This window comes from Synchiropus splendidus, chromosome 14, assembly GCF_027744825.2.
Source record: "Synchiropus splendidus isolate RoL2022-P1 chromosome 14, RoL_Sspl_1.0, whole genome shotgun sequence".
NCBI classification, from domain to species: Eukaryota; Metazoa; Chordata; class Actinopteri; order Syngnathiformes; family Callionymidae; genus Synchiropus; species Synchiropus splendidus.
Window position 1 is genome coordinate 5975267 of NC_071347.1, and position 14368 is coordinate 5989634.

Sequence of the window (14368 nt, forward strand, 5' to 3'; positions counted from 1 at the left end):
GCACAGTCCTTTGTTGTAAAGTGGAACATGGGGCTGGAGAGACCACAGAGCTGTTGGTGCAAAAAGGTTGCTCAAAGCGACAATAGAAGTTGTTCAGGTCCTGTGCGTGTAGTGTCGATGTGTTTTGCCTGAAGTGCAACGCATAAATATAGACGTATGTGAGGGAAATACAATATGGAATATACAAAGACTTCGCTATTCGCCTCAGGTGGCCACGAAATGGGAAGGAGCAAAATCGGTTTTATTGTTTATCATCGGTTAATTTCAGTGCAAACAGACAAAAACTCAACAAGATCTGCAGACGAAGTGAATGGAAGTTATTAAAGAGAATTATTTATACAATTATATACTGTACACGTAACTGCAATATTCATAATCACCACTAGGGGTCTCTAATTCGACAGAGAAATATCATTAGTAAATGTGTCGTGCGACATTTGGAAGTCACGCTGCTGTCAGAAAATAGACTCTCACAGAAAATATGATTCCATCTGAATCCATTACACAAAAACAGGATGATAAGGGAATACCAGGGATTCTGAGATGAGGAAACCAATGTGGACATATAAATAGAAATGAAAAGTGTAAATACATTGTGGAAATTAATACAGAAAAATAAAGAGGTTTGAATGGAAATCTATTATCCGTTTATTTCCCATATATCTTTCCACTATTACACTGTCGTCTTTCCTCCAGGGTATAGTTGAGCTTTAATATACTGTAGTCCATTTTGTTCAGGAACTGCAGTGTGTTCACGGATGCTACTCATGCTCTAGTGTTGGACATTTAGCTGCAAAGGATGCTCAGTCATATCATCATGACAGAATAGGGAATCCACTCATATGTGAATTTTACTGGAATGCAGAAATTAAAATCCAGACATACATTCATTGTCTACTGTTTCAGATAGTCAGAAATAAAAGTAAAAGACAAACAAAAAAAAAACTGCTGAAGGAAAGAATAAGAGTTGATTCTGGATTTTCCTTTTTGAGCAGTGTTTATATCCATGAATACAGTACCTCCTGACACACCAAGCTAGCTGAAGCTTTCAAACTTAAAGATGTTTATCTAATGACATTACTAGTCCTTCATGTACATTATACATCACATTTTAGAACTCAATCAAGCCAAAAGAAGGTGGGCATGGGCCAGTTAGGACCGTGGACAAGGTTTGGATCCACAGCATCTAAAGTCATGGTGGGTGCGATGGGATGCGGTGAAGCCAGTGACAGCCTTGCAGCTAAAAGTCCCATCCGAACACAAGTGTGGGTGTCTCGCCGCTGGATCATCCCTGCCATCATGGCCCCTGCAAAGCTGCAAGCAGAGCGTTCATCTGCATGAGCATCTTGAGACGCTAGTTTAAGCTCAAGCTACCTGTCTCCTGCTCCTGACACGTTCATTGTCTCTTCGGACGTTACTGCCAGGGCTGGATAGTGGAGAGCGCACAACTTCCTCTTCTGGAAAACACCATATTATAAAAATGATACAGAATATTTTTCATTCAATATATGCTGTTTTTTGTTACCGTCTTCTTCTGTCTGGGTGTTAGGTTGACAGATCCTGCTTCATGCTCTCCACTCACCAACACCCCCAAATGCCCCAGGGTCACCACCAGACAGTGAAGATGTTCCAGCAGGGGGCGTGAGAGGGTCATGGCAACATTCAGTACTTCTTCTAAGGAGCTTGGCAGCACTAACAAGGTAAAAACCACAGCTGAAATCATTGTCTACTTATATCATCACAGTAATTGTTTACTCACCTTCAGGGGTCCGTAAGCCCAGCGTTCTATTCATGGTGCACAGTTCTGCCAGATTTGGAGATGAATACGACAGTGACTTCCAGGCTTCCGAGAGAAAAGGTTTACAGGCCTTCTCTGAATCCGTAGGCTCGTACCAAACTCAAAAAACAAATGCTGATATAAATACAACAGTGAAACATGGCTTAATGCAATATTATTAGGGAAACACTTACTGTTTACACCATGTTTTTTAGCGATCTTGCAAACATAGTTGATGGTGGAGGTGGGAATATTTCCATCCAGACAGACAAGAGTAGCAGAGGAAAGCTGGTTCTCGAATTTGGACACCTGATGAAAAATATTGTTCCACTTCAGATAGTACACACTGATACTGAATTATAGAATGATAAATAAAATGGCAGACTGACTTGTTCAACAAACCTACTATTATATTAGTGTATTATGTCTTTAATCTGTAATAATGGATGCAGATCATCATTTCAATGAACATGTCACTTGACCGAACATCTGTCCTTTCTGTGTGCAGTTTGTCGGTTCCCTGCTCTTTGTCTCTATCCAAACAATGACACATCCTAGGAAATATGCAGAGGTCAATGAATGACTGACGATCAGCTAAAATACATTTATAGTGATAAAATGAATGACATTTAACTGGCAAAAACTAAGATTTATTATCATTTTCCTTATCTTAGATTATATTTTAAAAAATAATAAAAAATTGAAACAGATTCCATGACACGCATAGATTTCTAATAATTTTTTTTCGGTGTTTTGTTGTTGTTTAATCATACCCTAAAATCTTGCAGACACTAGAGCAAATGTAAATATTTAAAATGTTCAAACCAGATGAACAAGAACCAAATTTAGTTCTTCAACTGAAAAGTTCTTCATGGCCTGTGTAACTGAATCGATGTCAAGACAAAATATTGAAGTCGGAAATGCTGCAACCGGACAAAGAAATAAATAATTCCGTCAGTCAGAAAAGAGCCGACTAATTGAAGACATCATGAACCCTTGGCATTGAAACAACAAAATTCCTGCATGTTACATGAATTCAGAAATTGCTGAGTGGAGGACACATTGACAAGTTTGTCACCATTGGCACCAGATCTTTGGGATGACGCCAGCCAAAGCCTCCCAGATGACCAACAGATAAGATGCAGCAAGATAGGAATGCAGTAACTCAGGAGATGATTCAGTGTCTTATCCTTTCAATGAGGAGACGTGCACGGCTTCTATTGTGACCAATGATGGTCATACATGATAATGATTTCACATTGAGATCATACCTTTCTGCTAGCTACCTTAAATCCTCAATGTTTTCCTTGTGTACACCACCCATTACTACCAGCGCCAAGATGGCATTGGTTTGTCTGTCTGCATTCAAAATAACTAGAAATGTTATTGAGCGATTTGGATGCAATTTATAGGAAACATGTGAGATGGGACAAGGAACAAATGTTTTAATTTTGGGAGTGATCTGGATCAAGGGATTTTTTTTAAGGATTCTTTAACTTTGGGAGATTGTGTTAGGGGTGGACTTAAGCTGTTGGTGATGGTTTGCGGCTGTTATAGTCTACATAAGAATGTGAAATCTGCAGTCTTACAGTTGGGGCATTTTCAGCGGAGTCCAGCATATATATTTATACGCATTAACTTACATAATCCTCTGTGATTCTCTGATGAATGTCCATGTCACCAAGTCCCAGACTCAGTTCTCCACTCTCAGTGATGACGGCACAGTAGGTAGCTGTGCTCTGCTGCTCCAGCTTCACAATTCCACTCGTGTTCTGACAGGAAAAAGGACCAAACATGATTGTCACTCGACCTCTGAAGATGACAGAAGAAAGATGAATATAACCACCATGTGTTTGCAGTGGCTGAACACGGCTTCGCTGTGTTCATCAGCGCCAGTCGCTGAAATGAATAAAGGCTGATGACCCATGCGACTGAGGGAATCTGAATGAGGAGCATCACCAACACAGCATAATGAGGCTTGGAAATCAGCACGGAACAATCAGATATCACGTACCAGCGATGTTCCGTCCGACACCACCGAAAGACTGACACACACTGCCAGGGTTGGTCTGTCCAAACTCAGAGAAACAATACAACAGTGTTACCTCTCATCAGGCCTGCTGTTGTGTAGCCGTGAAAAGCCAGGCCAACTCACTTGAAGTGTTTTAGTTTTGCCTTTGGCAATAAAGTCCACATTAATTCCACCTATCACAACCTGAATCAGAGGAGGACATGTTCGAATACACCATGTCACGACATGAAGCAACAGAAAAGGGTTCATACTCACAATGTCTGACTGAGATGGTTTTGGTTTATGGTCACTGCAGATGGTAATTTTCCTCCTCTTCATCCTTGCTGACAGCGCACACGCGATCTGACTGCCCACCTTAGCGTTGTTATGAATCAGAGCAATATCTACGTGCTGTTATGGAGAAAGTTAAGTGTGGATTTACCTCTTTACTACAACATACTTTTCTTGTCTAAATATTCCATCCCTATTTAGTGTACATTTCCTTTGCACGATATATGCTAGTTCCTTTTAAAAGGATTTAAAAAATAAAACCTTGTGAACCCATGGAGAATCAGGAATTTAACTTGACAATAAAACGTTCACTGATGTGTGCCCATTATTGATTCAGTTGTTTATTTTCATTTGTACTTGTAGCATGAACTGTGCAACTTCTCACTCATCAGAAAAGGATACTGGCCTCAAGGGACTTTCCTTTTGTCAGCTCATTGACCTTTTGAAGAATGAATGGGGTCACATCTTTTCCTGTGATGCCTTTCATGCTAGAGAAAAGACAGTAACGGATTATTTCAATTGCTAGATGAGTCTGGTGTCTATGAAGTTATCTCTGAGACCAGCACCTTGCTTCTTTCACTGCCGTCTGTATGGCGACCTCTATCTGCTGTCCTGCTGCTGCGTGCTCCTCGGGGATGGGCACGGCCAACAGGACGCCACTCTGGAGACCAAGTGAGAGGGCACTTGCTGTAATAGCAGCAGTAAAGGTGTTTGAAAAGATTGCTAAAGCGCATTTTAAAAATAGTTCACTGTCAACAAACCGATGAGATCAGCAGCCTCCTCTGGGTTGCAGACTTGATACGGGGAAGAGAGGCCGCTCTGTGTTGAAAAGAAAGCTGGGAAGTTCTTCGAGGGCCCGTAAGTGGCAACGCAGACGCCTTGAGTCTCCTGCAGGTTGATGAACACGATGGTGTTTATTCGTTTTAATGACTTACTGACTCACATACGCATGGTAATTTCACATCAAGAGAAATAATAGCCAGTTTATGAAATTCATTATTACCTCTACCCCCAAAAAAGTACAGTTACACTGAACGTACAGAAAATACCTCAAGTAGAGTTAAATTATGCTTTTGCTTAATATTAGAATTAAACATTAAAAAAAAAAAATCAAATGATTTACCACCAGAAAAACTAGTCGGAAGGTGAGAAAAGTGTGAGAAATGAATCCCGATAGTCATCTTCATTCTTCATTCATTCATTGTTTCTGGGTTTTGTGCTAACTTAGGAATTAAATCTTTCATTTCTAATAAAGAAAGCTACATCCTAATGTGATCTGTTTGGGCTTCGTACACTGTAACTGTAATAAATTCATGAATGGAAAGTATCTCATTACGAGGAACTCCAGGGTGCGAGCGATGTCCAGGATCGACTTGACTCCAGCAGAGACCACTGCGATGGGGGTCCGGCCCAGTTCCGTCAGGTCAGCACTGATATCCAGACCTGGAGAAAGTGGAAAGTGTTTTGGCTCACAATCCTACAGTGTCCTACTGTGAAATGCTTTAGAAAGCCTTCTTACTGTTCTCTCCATCTCTGTGCACACCTCCAATGCCTCCAGTGACAAACACTGGGATGCCAGCTCTGTGGGCTGCAATCATGGTTGCTGACACTGTGGTGCCCCCTGACAGACCCTGAGGAAACACCAGCCCAACATGAGATATTGAAGGTATTGTCTTTCATGAAGCTGTCTCACTTTGCTGATGACGTAGGGCAGATCACGCCGGGACACTTTGAGGGAGCTGCTGCTTCTTGACAGATAGTCCAGCTCCTCAGAGGACAGACCAACATGGACTTTTCCATCAATGACTCCAACAGTTGCAGGCGTCGCATTGTGGGAGCGGACTATCGCCTCCACCTCCTTCGCCGTGCTAAATTGAAACACGCAGTATTAATATCAACAATGAAAACAGGAGACAGGAGTACATGGAATGTAGACGTGAGGCAAAGATCGCAGTTGCTAAGGCTAAGCCAGCGGCTTATAGAGAGTTGTTTCTGAGACAGGCACACAGAGAGAGCGAGAGAGAGGGCAGGGATGTGCAACAGGTTAGGCTGACAAGTGTCATCAAGTGAAGTGAGTGTGAGAGAAAGATGGAAAGAGCACTTCAGGGAACTTGGGAATGAAGAAAGTGAGAGCGACAGGACAGACAAAGCAAGATGGTGGACTGTTGTGGTGGAAAGCAACAAGGTAGAAATGAGGGCACTCTGTCTTTGTGGAGCTGGAGAAAACCTATGTCAGATGGAGAGGAAGTGTGGTACTGTATGAGGAAGTCAGGGCATAGGAGGAGTATGTGAGGGGAGGGATTCAAGCTCTCAACCCAGAAATGAGTCTGCATGAACTATGATGTCTCTTGATGATATAGTTATAAATGGTGAGAATAATTATGGGCTGGGGTGAAGAGGAATAAAGCTCAGCAGAACCAAGACAGAATGTGCGTGAACCAGTGAGCGGCAGGAGGCAGTGTAGACAGACGAAAAGAGACGGATTATAAGAGGGACGGTGGAAGAGATGGGGACATCAACCAGGAGTGTTATATGAAAGAAAAGTATCGGTGTCTCATCCTGTAAGTTCAATTTACCATTTGATTGTCCATCAAAATAAAATGGTTCTGGGAACAGAACAGAGAACCTGGGTCTGTGTTAGAGAGGGTGCAGTACCTGAGGTTGTGAGGGTAGGGCATCCCATGAGTGATGATGGTGCTCTCCAAGGCCACCACTGGTGCATTCTCCGCCAGAGCCTGAGACACGGATGGGTGAACCCTGAAGAGGCTGTCTGAGAAGAGCAGAATGTTCAACGCACCGATTTCATCCACAACAGAGCTTGGAGAATGACAGTGAATCCTCACCATGGTGAAGTGTAGAAATTCCTCTTTTCAGGACCAGAGTGGAGACTCTGTTCAGCATCCTGTTTCTATGACAAGAGGGATTCATTTAGGACGAGTTAGTTTTGGAGTTGAATGTTCAATGGCACAATGACATCCGTCATGCTATACCATGAGAATCTCACCTGAGCACAAACATGGAACCTTATAATTTCAAGATTACAAACTGAAACTCGGTGAGTTGACACCTCTGTGTTTGAGACCATCGTTCACAGCATGAATGATTTCATGACAAAACACCTTCACAGGATTTCATTTTCCTGTGATGGAGCTTTGTCTTGTTATTTCAATGTTCCCCATATACAATTGATTTGAGAATCAATCAGAGTTGAGTAAGCATTCAAAGATCTCTTTCAGAGCCAAAGAAACCCAACATCTTGACCATGATATGTTCATTTTTTCGATTGATAAGCTTAACTGAGAGGTTCATTTTACTTAATCAGATGCAGTGTTTGTTTTTCCATCTGAAAGAAAGAGCATTACCTGCCAGGACTGCGGATCAAACAACAAAGATGCTTTAGTTTCATCCCACCATTCAGTTATTTGTCCAAGTCCTACTCAGTCATGAATGGATGGCATTCCTCCCTGAAACTGGCCTGAATCCCCACCTCCCTCCGTCTCAGTTCTGGCTGCACTCCTGTTTTCTTCGGTTCCTGGTTTCCCCTCATGGGACCTCCTCCTTCCATTACTTCTGTATAAGTATTTGACATCATTCTGATTATATAAACAACTTGATGTCCTCACTTTCTGCTTTATCACTTCACATACTCACGTGCTCACTAACCCACACCCCCCTGTGTTGATCTACCTGATGAGGTTTGTGTGTGTTCACAAACCTCATCAGGTAAATCAACACCCGATTTCATTCTACCGGTTTTTCAGAGAAAATAACAAAACAAAACATTTGCTTTTCACTACTGACAACATTAGAGATTCCTCAAAATTCTGCCTCTCTATTTTCAGAACCCTTCCAATATAAACGCAAAAACTCAAACATATAAATAAATAGATACATTTGATGTGTATTTTGACATGTTGCTAAATGAAAATATGCTTATTTAAGTCACACAACCAAGAACCTGAGATATGATGAAAGTCTAAAATGTCATGCTTACCTCGGCCAGTTCCACAAAAATGCTCCAAACTTTGTCCGGAAAGTTGAACTTTGACCTGCCCATTGTTGACACAGCCGACATGCATCAACCAGTGGGGCGTCTGAAAAGAAAATCTACCGAGAGCTCAGAAAAATGATCTTATATATTTATATTTCAAATGTTTTATGTTTCATTTGTTTAGAAAATGGAGTCGTATGGTACTGTTTTTTTCATAATCGGACAAGTGTTCCGTTTTAGTTATTATAAGGTACTTCTGATAATTGAATTATTGCCTGCACAGCTTTGACTTTGTGCGAGAAATGACCAAATATAGATTAAACAGAATGCGATAATACGAAAAGATGCAACTTTTTGGACAACAGTAATGTAATAAATTATGAATAAATAAATAATACACATTTACACCATTTAAGCTTTGCTGTGCTATATAGCTGACATGTGTTTTTAAAGGCCCCTAGACTGCCTTTTTCCGCAAAGGTTAAATACAAAAATATTGTAACGCTTTTCTCTTCCACTAGAGTGAAGCAGATACTCTTCTACTGTAACATGTAGAGTCAATGGACATGTGGTATGGCAATAGACCCATCAAGTCTTCAGATGACCTCTGACAAGATCATCTATATATACAGGTCAGTGGTGAGCACCGAGAGGTTGTTGCAATAATCTCAGCACCTCCAGCTATTCTCTGTGGGATCACAAGAGATGTTATGCTTAAACAGACTAATGTGTGAATGGACTGGACCTAATACCCATGTCTCTGTGTGAGTGGACTCTGAGCTCACCAACACTAGAGGTGACAGACAGACAGGCTGACGCTTATGACAAAAATATGGACCCCACAAAGTGGACACACGTCAGATTAGGAGTGTTTTCATTACTCTTCAGAGGAGATCTCACCAACGGTACAACGATACAAACCAAGAACTTCTACTACTGCTGCTGCTGCTGCTCTCACTGAGCTTTAAAAACAAACACTATTATTATTACACTGCAATAGCTGCAACCAAACATTGTCCAACCTCTGCCACTATGACTATTTCTGATACAGTTACCATGACTATTACAACTCGAGTTAAAATGACAACTATTAAACTGAATAAACTATTAGTATTACAACCTCTATTACTACCACTTTAACTTCTAATATGACTGCCATTTCTTATACTAATTTACTTTCTTAACTACTATCGCTACTATGAGTTTATATATTAGTATTGCTCCAATAACTCACACAAGTACTTACGCAAAAATAAATATTTTTACCTGATATTTGAAAACAAATATTTCATTACATACTACAGCAACTAGTACTATGATGTACAGCGACTGCTACTACGTCTCTTGCTGTTACATCTACTGCATGTATTTTTATATAAAATGCAACCACTACCACTACTGTTGATATCGATACTAAACAATTAGAAGTACTGTAACTACTACAACCACTGCTACCACTACTACTACTACTGCACCTACCACTACAACTAGTACGATTGCTGGTACTTACAATGTGCTTTGGCAACTTATGATGTCAGCACAAGAACAGAATTTGTAGTATGGCCGGACCCATTGCAGTTGCTCTAGTATGTACTCGAGTGTACTTGCAAAGAGTACATAAACTATATGACATGAAGTGTCAAATTTCGGTCTGCAGCTTGTCAGAACCACTTTCCTCTGTCACGATCGTGTGTGGTCCATAAAAAGATCAAAATTTTCATCTTCCTCTCAGAAGCTTAGCGGAGAGTCCCATGATCCAAGGTTCCGCCACGGACACGTGGAGAGCACCTGACCCATGTGGACAGGTCCACTCAGCTGTCCACAGGGTGAAGGGCAAGAGGGGTGGGGTGCCCTTGTGCAAAACAATCACATGAATAAATGTGTCACAGGTTGGGGACAAATCAAAACAGTGTCATGGTGAGGTGGACTGCAGCAACATACAAGTGAGCCATCACTCGTTTTATTTCTGGAGCCTAATTCTTATCTCCCTGACCTTCGAAAGGTAAGTCTGAATTGAAAATGGTAACCTTTTCGGAGTCCAGCCACTGCCTTCAAAGTATTTTAAACCCATCAGCATTTACCAGTGCTGGTCAAGTGAGTCTTGGATTCAATGAAGGAAGGAGTGAAGGCTGCATATCAACATGCCCTTCACTCAGATACCACCTCTGCTATTCACACCACGAGTGTCTTGGTTCCACTGAGGGAGAAGATGTAACACGAGTCCAGATCCGCAGGCTGTGCCTCTGAATGCACAACTGACACATTGTTAAGACTGAAAACTGTGGTGATAATTGAGGAAGGCTTGTTCAATGATCTCCTGACCTCAGGAGGGAAAGGTCAAGACTGGGATTCCTAAAATGAGCAGCTGAATGCAGTTTACCTTGACTTAAGCACCTTGCCTGACTGGGTGTCATGTTCAGTCAGATTTATGAGCGACATTCACTACATTTGACTGACGAACACTGTTTAGGTAGCGGATCAAAGCACCACCTATGATCTCAATATGTATAATAATGCATGTATGACTCATTGGTGCGACGGGTCTCAGTGTGTACTCTCTGGTCAAGACAAACTTGCTATGCTTGTCATTAAAGCATTTTAAATTCCACCTGAACTAGCAAAATAACATTAAAATATATCAGTCTTTTAAATGTGAATTTAAGATATTAATGCAAAATCTAATAAGTTATGACTATTTAAAACAATTTCAATAAGAAGTAATACATTGAATTCCCCTTTTTAAACTTTAAATAAAGTAACAATTCAATACTACAGTTACATAAAAGTATGTGATTTTGAGAAAGCATATCACATTGAAATGAGAATCAAGATATAAAAATTATAATTCCAAAAATGCTGAAAATATTCAGCATGACCTCACAAGGGCCTGGTAATTTAAACGAAATTCCAAAGTACTACAATATCGTATTTATTGTTTCCCTGCCAAACATATTTCTATCCAGTCATAAATACATTTTATTCTGTGAATGATCGATTTATTTTGTATTTGGAAACTAAATTGTAAATAATGTGAATATTAAGTGGTTAGGAAGTGACCAAGTGAGATGGATTTTTTTTTTTTTTTTTCTGATTGTGCGCGTTTGTTTGTGTGTACTTATTTATCCTGCCTTGACAAAGCTCTTATGCCTTTGTGGGGGACATTTGGCAAATCCGCAAATTTGAGGATGAAGACGTCAAAATAACATTTTGTTATTATAATTGGTTTTAAGTCTGGTTCAGAGTCCTGGTTAAGGATGGTTAGGTTTAGGGTGAGAGGCCGGGGAAAGCATTATGGCAATGAGAAACCTCACAATGTCCCCACAGGGATAGCAATACAAACATATGTGTGTATTCCAGGGCCACTTTCTTATTATTCATAGCCATCGTCGAATAAAACCTCACAAAACTGAGTTACAATCTACCATAATGATGGCTTCTTCTTGTTGAAAGCTTCCATTTGGATTTACGTCAGATAAATTCACACAATCTTCCTGGCCTCAACTGAGTTGTTGTGTTATCATTTTGGCTGCCGAACAATTTCTGTTTCTGGCTTTATCACGTCAGCAGCAGCTGCTGAACACAGCAAGCATGTCTCCTAATATAGATGGACGGAGCAGGCGGCCATAACAATTGGGAGGATTAGTCCACCAGGGATAAAGTATTTTACCTAAGCTGCCCTTCAGAAGAATAAATCTCAAAATAAATCTTGTGATTTAATGCGTTGCTTCTATTAAGCTGCAGACAACAGTTATACTTGACTTTTAGTGTTGTGTTCTAACCAAATGATCCCCAACTCTCTGGGTGAGATAAAGAAGTTGCTCCTTCATAGCAAAAAATATTGACCTGCATCAAGCAAATCACATACTTGACCTGAGTTCATATATACATGGATACTAAGGTAATGAAAAACGTTTGTTTCACTCTTTAGCTCACCAAGTTGCAGACATGTCTGAAGGGTGAGTTCACACTTGTGGAGAAGTTGCTCAACTCAGTAGTTATGGAGTGATGTCTTCATACTTGTTCTATGTGTCATCCACAGACCGGTGAGTAAACACGACTCTCCTCTCACCTGGTTTATATTCACCCATTACATCAGGTGTTTTGCTGTCGACAGAGAAAGCTGAAATATTCAGCGACACGTCGCCTGCTTCTAAAGGTGAGTCTCACCACTCAATCTTTTGTGTTCTGTACTTGATCACACGGGCTGTTATTTCATCACCTCAAAGTCCAAACTGCTGAAGAAGGCAGCGTCCATGCTGGTGGCAGAAGTGGAAGAGAGGGAAAGAGAGAAACAGAGAGTAGTGAGCGAGAGTTTCCCTTCCATCCAACCAAATCTGACCGCCCAGGAACTCCAGGTTCAACACACCATTCCAAAACTGTTATGAGGCCTTGCTGTTTGATCTAGGCCTGGTGTTCTCTTCTGCAGGAGCTGTGCAAGGAGCTTCATCATAAGATTGGTGTTGTGGATGAGGCGCGCTACGACATGGAGGTGAAGGTTACAAGGAACCAGATGGAGGTAGAGTATCAGCATGGACCTTTGCGAGTGCCGACTGCTGTTGACCAGACTGTTCTTGGATAGATCCAGTCTTTGAGCCAGAGGGTCACTGAGCTGAAGGGGGTGAAGCGGCCAGACCTCAAGAGGGTCAAAAAGACGGCCGACGACATGCTGGGATCCTACGCAGAATCCTCCAAGCTCATGAAGGCTGATTTCAAAGCCAACCTGAAGACGGTGAAGAAAGATGATGAGAAGGTAAACAGATGAAACTTGCTTTAGGATTATGTGTTTTACAATTGAATGCTCTTGAATAGAGGGAGGAAGTGACAGACTGGAGGAAGAATGTGGAGGCCATGTCGGGCATGGAGGGCAGGAAGAAACTGTTTGATGCCGGACAATAACATCGGAAGTGACATCTCTGCAGTGAACAATAAGTTATTATGAAGTAAATAAATAGCATTTACATGACAGCTTGCACTTTTCCTTTGTATACATTACACAGGCAAGGGACGTTTTGTTCCCACCACACACAAACAATTTCCAATAGTTTAGAAAATTCCGATACTCATGAGCACATCCATCCAGATGCGTAGGACCAAGATGCGTAGGGCATCGCTTTACGCTAGATGGCAAAAGCAATTGAAGAAAAACAACGAAAGCACGTCAGAGCCATGATGTGCGCATCTCATATAAAATAAACATCATTGATTTCAGCCTGATCAGCTCAAGCAGGTAGCACAATCACGTGGCTTGATCTACGGTGGCCTGAGGGGGACAAAAAGTAAGTATCACTAGGGTTGATGAGAAAGGATAAATGTTTACTGAAGTTAAAGTTATATTTCTTTTAAAAATGTAGTAAGCCTGTGTCTCGATGCTTTTATAGTAGCCTAATCTAAAATAGCCCATGATAACCCATTATAGTCGTCGCCCCACCACTTCTCAAAAGTCACTTTTGCTTATCGCTTTTGTCCCCTCACGTCTGAAACTGACGCCCTCGATAACGGTATTTGTCATGTTTTAGTTGTAGTCCTTCTACTTCACTGGTGATGGCGCCATTTTACCATTGTTTTGTTCTACTTCTACTACTGATATGTGACAATTGACACGACAAGATCTTCTCATTACTTTTCTCAGGTAGGAAATACATCAATAATATGTGATTAATTCAACAGAATTAAATTTTATCTGTAAATGAAAATGAAATCTTGTCAAGCACTCATCACTGTGATTGTGACAAAACTAAACCACAAACCTGGACCTGCTGATGCTCTGAGAAAAGAGGCTGTCAGAGCAGAAGGGCTATTTCGGTTGACCATTCAGAGACGGCAAAAGGATCCATGAAATGTGCCCCGAGTTGCTCCTGCCATTTAAAGACAGTCAGAGCTCACCTCTGTATGTTTTCTCTTGGGAACGAATAAAGGTAAGTCTGCTAAGAATGATGACTAACAGTGAAACTGTGTGTCCTTCTGTTTGACTTTCTGGATGAGCCGTTGAAAGGATGTACTGTAGTGATCAGGTTAAAGTTTATAATCATCTTGAGAGTACAGATTTCATCTTGTGATTTTAACACGACTGGTTGAGTGAAACCCACGGGTGTGTAATGCTGCACCTGGATAAGTTGGAGGGTTTGTAATGCTGTGTTCCTCATGCTATTTCCTTCCAGACTAAAGACTTCCAAACATGTCTGAGGAGTAAGTCATGTCTTCCTTTTATCACTTCTGTCACATTGTCTTATTGAAAATGACTGACATTTTTCTGTCACATCTCTCCTGAATATTAATCAATGGACAACACAGGCCAGTA

General features: G+C 41.0%; 2 protein-coding genes across 5 annotated transcripts; one reads left to right on the forward strand and one right to left on the reverse strand.

Moving 5' to 3' along the window:
* Positions 1–261: 261 nt before the first annotated feature.
* Positions 262–8108, reverse strand: zgc:136858 (uncharacterized protein LOC678543 homolog). 4 transcript variants are annotated; one of them, XM_053885358.1, is made up of 19 exons: positions 7442–7831; positions 6923–6987; positions 6735–6849; positions 5773–5947; positions 5599–5710; positions 5416–5522; positions 4841–4967; positions 4646–4766; positions 4482–4567; positions 4065–4192; positions 3933–3992; positions 3792–3855; positions 3624–3718; positions 3421–3549; positions 1972–2086; positions 1760–1897; positions 1526–1692; positions 1375–1457; positions 262–1314 (listed from the first exon to the last, which is right to left on the reverse strand). In XM_053885358.1, the coding sequence occupies exons 1-19, from the start codon at positions 7483–7485 to the stop codon at positions 1119–1121; spliced, it is 2127 nt and encodes a 708-aa protein (XP_053741333.1). In that variant the 5' UTR covers positions 7486–7831; the 3' UTR covers positions 262–1118. The 4 variants fall into 4 exon arrangements, with proteins under 4 accessions (XP_053741333.1, XP_053741331.1, XP_053741330.1 ...); XM_053885356.1 differs by lacking the exon at positions 7442–7831 and adding an exon at positions 8074–8108 and having other exon boundaries at positions 3933–4192; XM_053885355.1 differs by having other exon boundaries at positions 3933–4192.
* A 4077-nt stretch (positions 8109–12185) lies between these two features.
* Positions 12186–13011, forward strand: LOC128770649 (troponin I, slow skeletal muscle-like). Its single transcript, XM_053885360.1, has 5 exons — positions 12186–12226; positions 12297–12425; positions 12497–12586; positions 12650–12820; positions 12880–13011. Exons 2-5 carry the CDS (start codon positions 12324–12326, stop codon positions 12964–12966), a joined length of 450 nt encoding a protein of 149 aa, XP_053741335.1. The 5' UTR covers positions 12186–12226; positions 12297–12323; the 3' UTR covers positions 12967–13011.
* The last annotated feature ends 1357 nt before the right edge of the window (positions 13012–14368 follow it).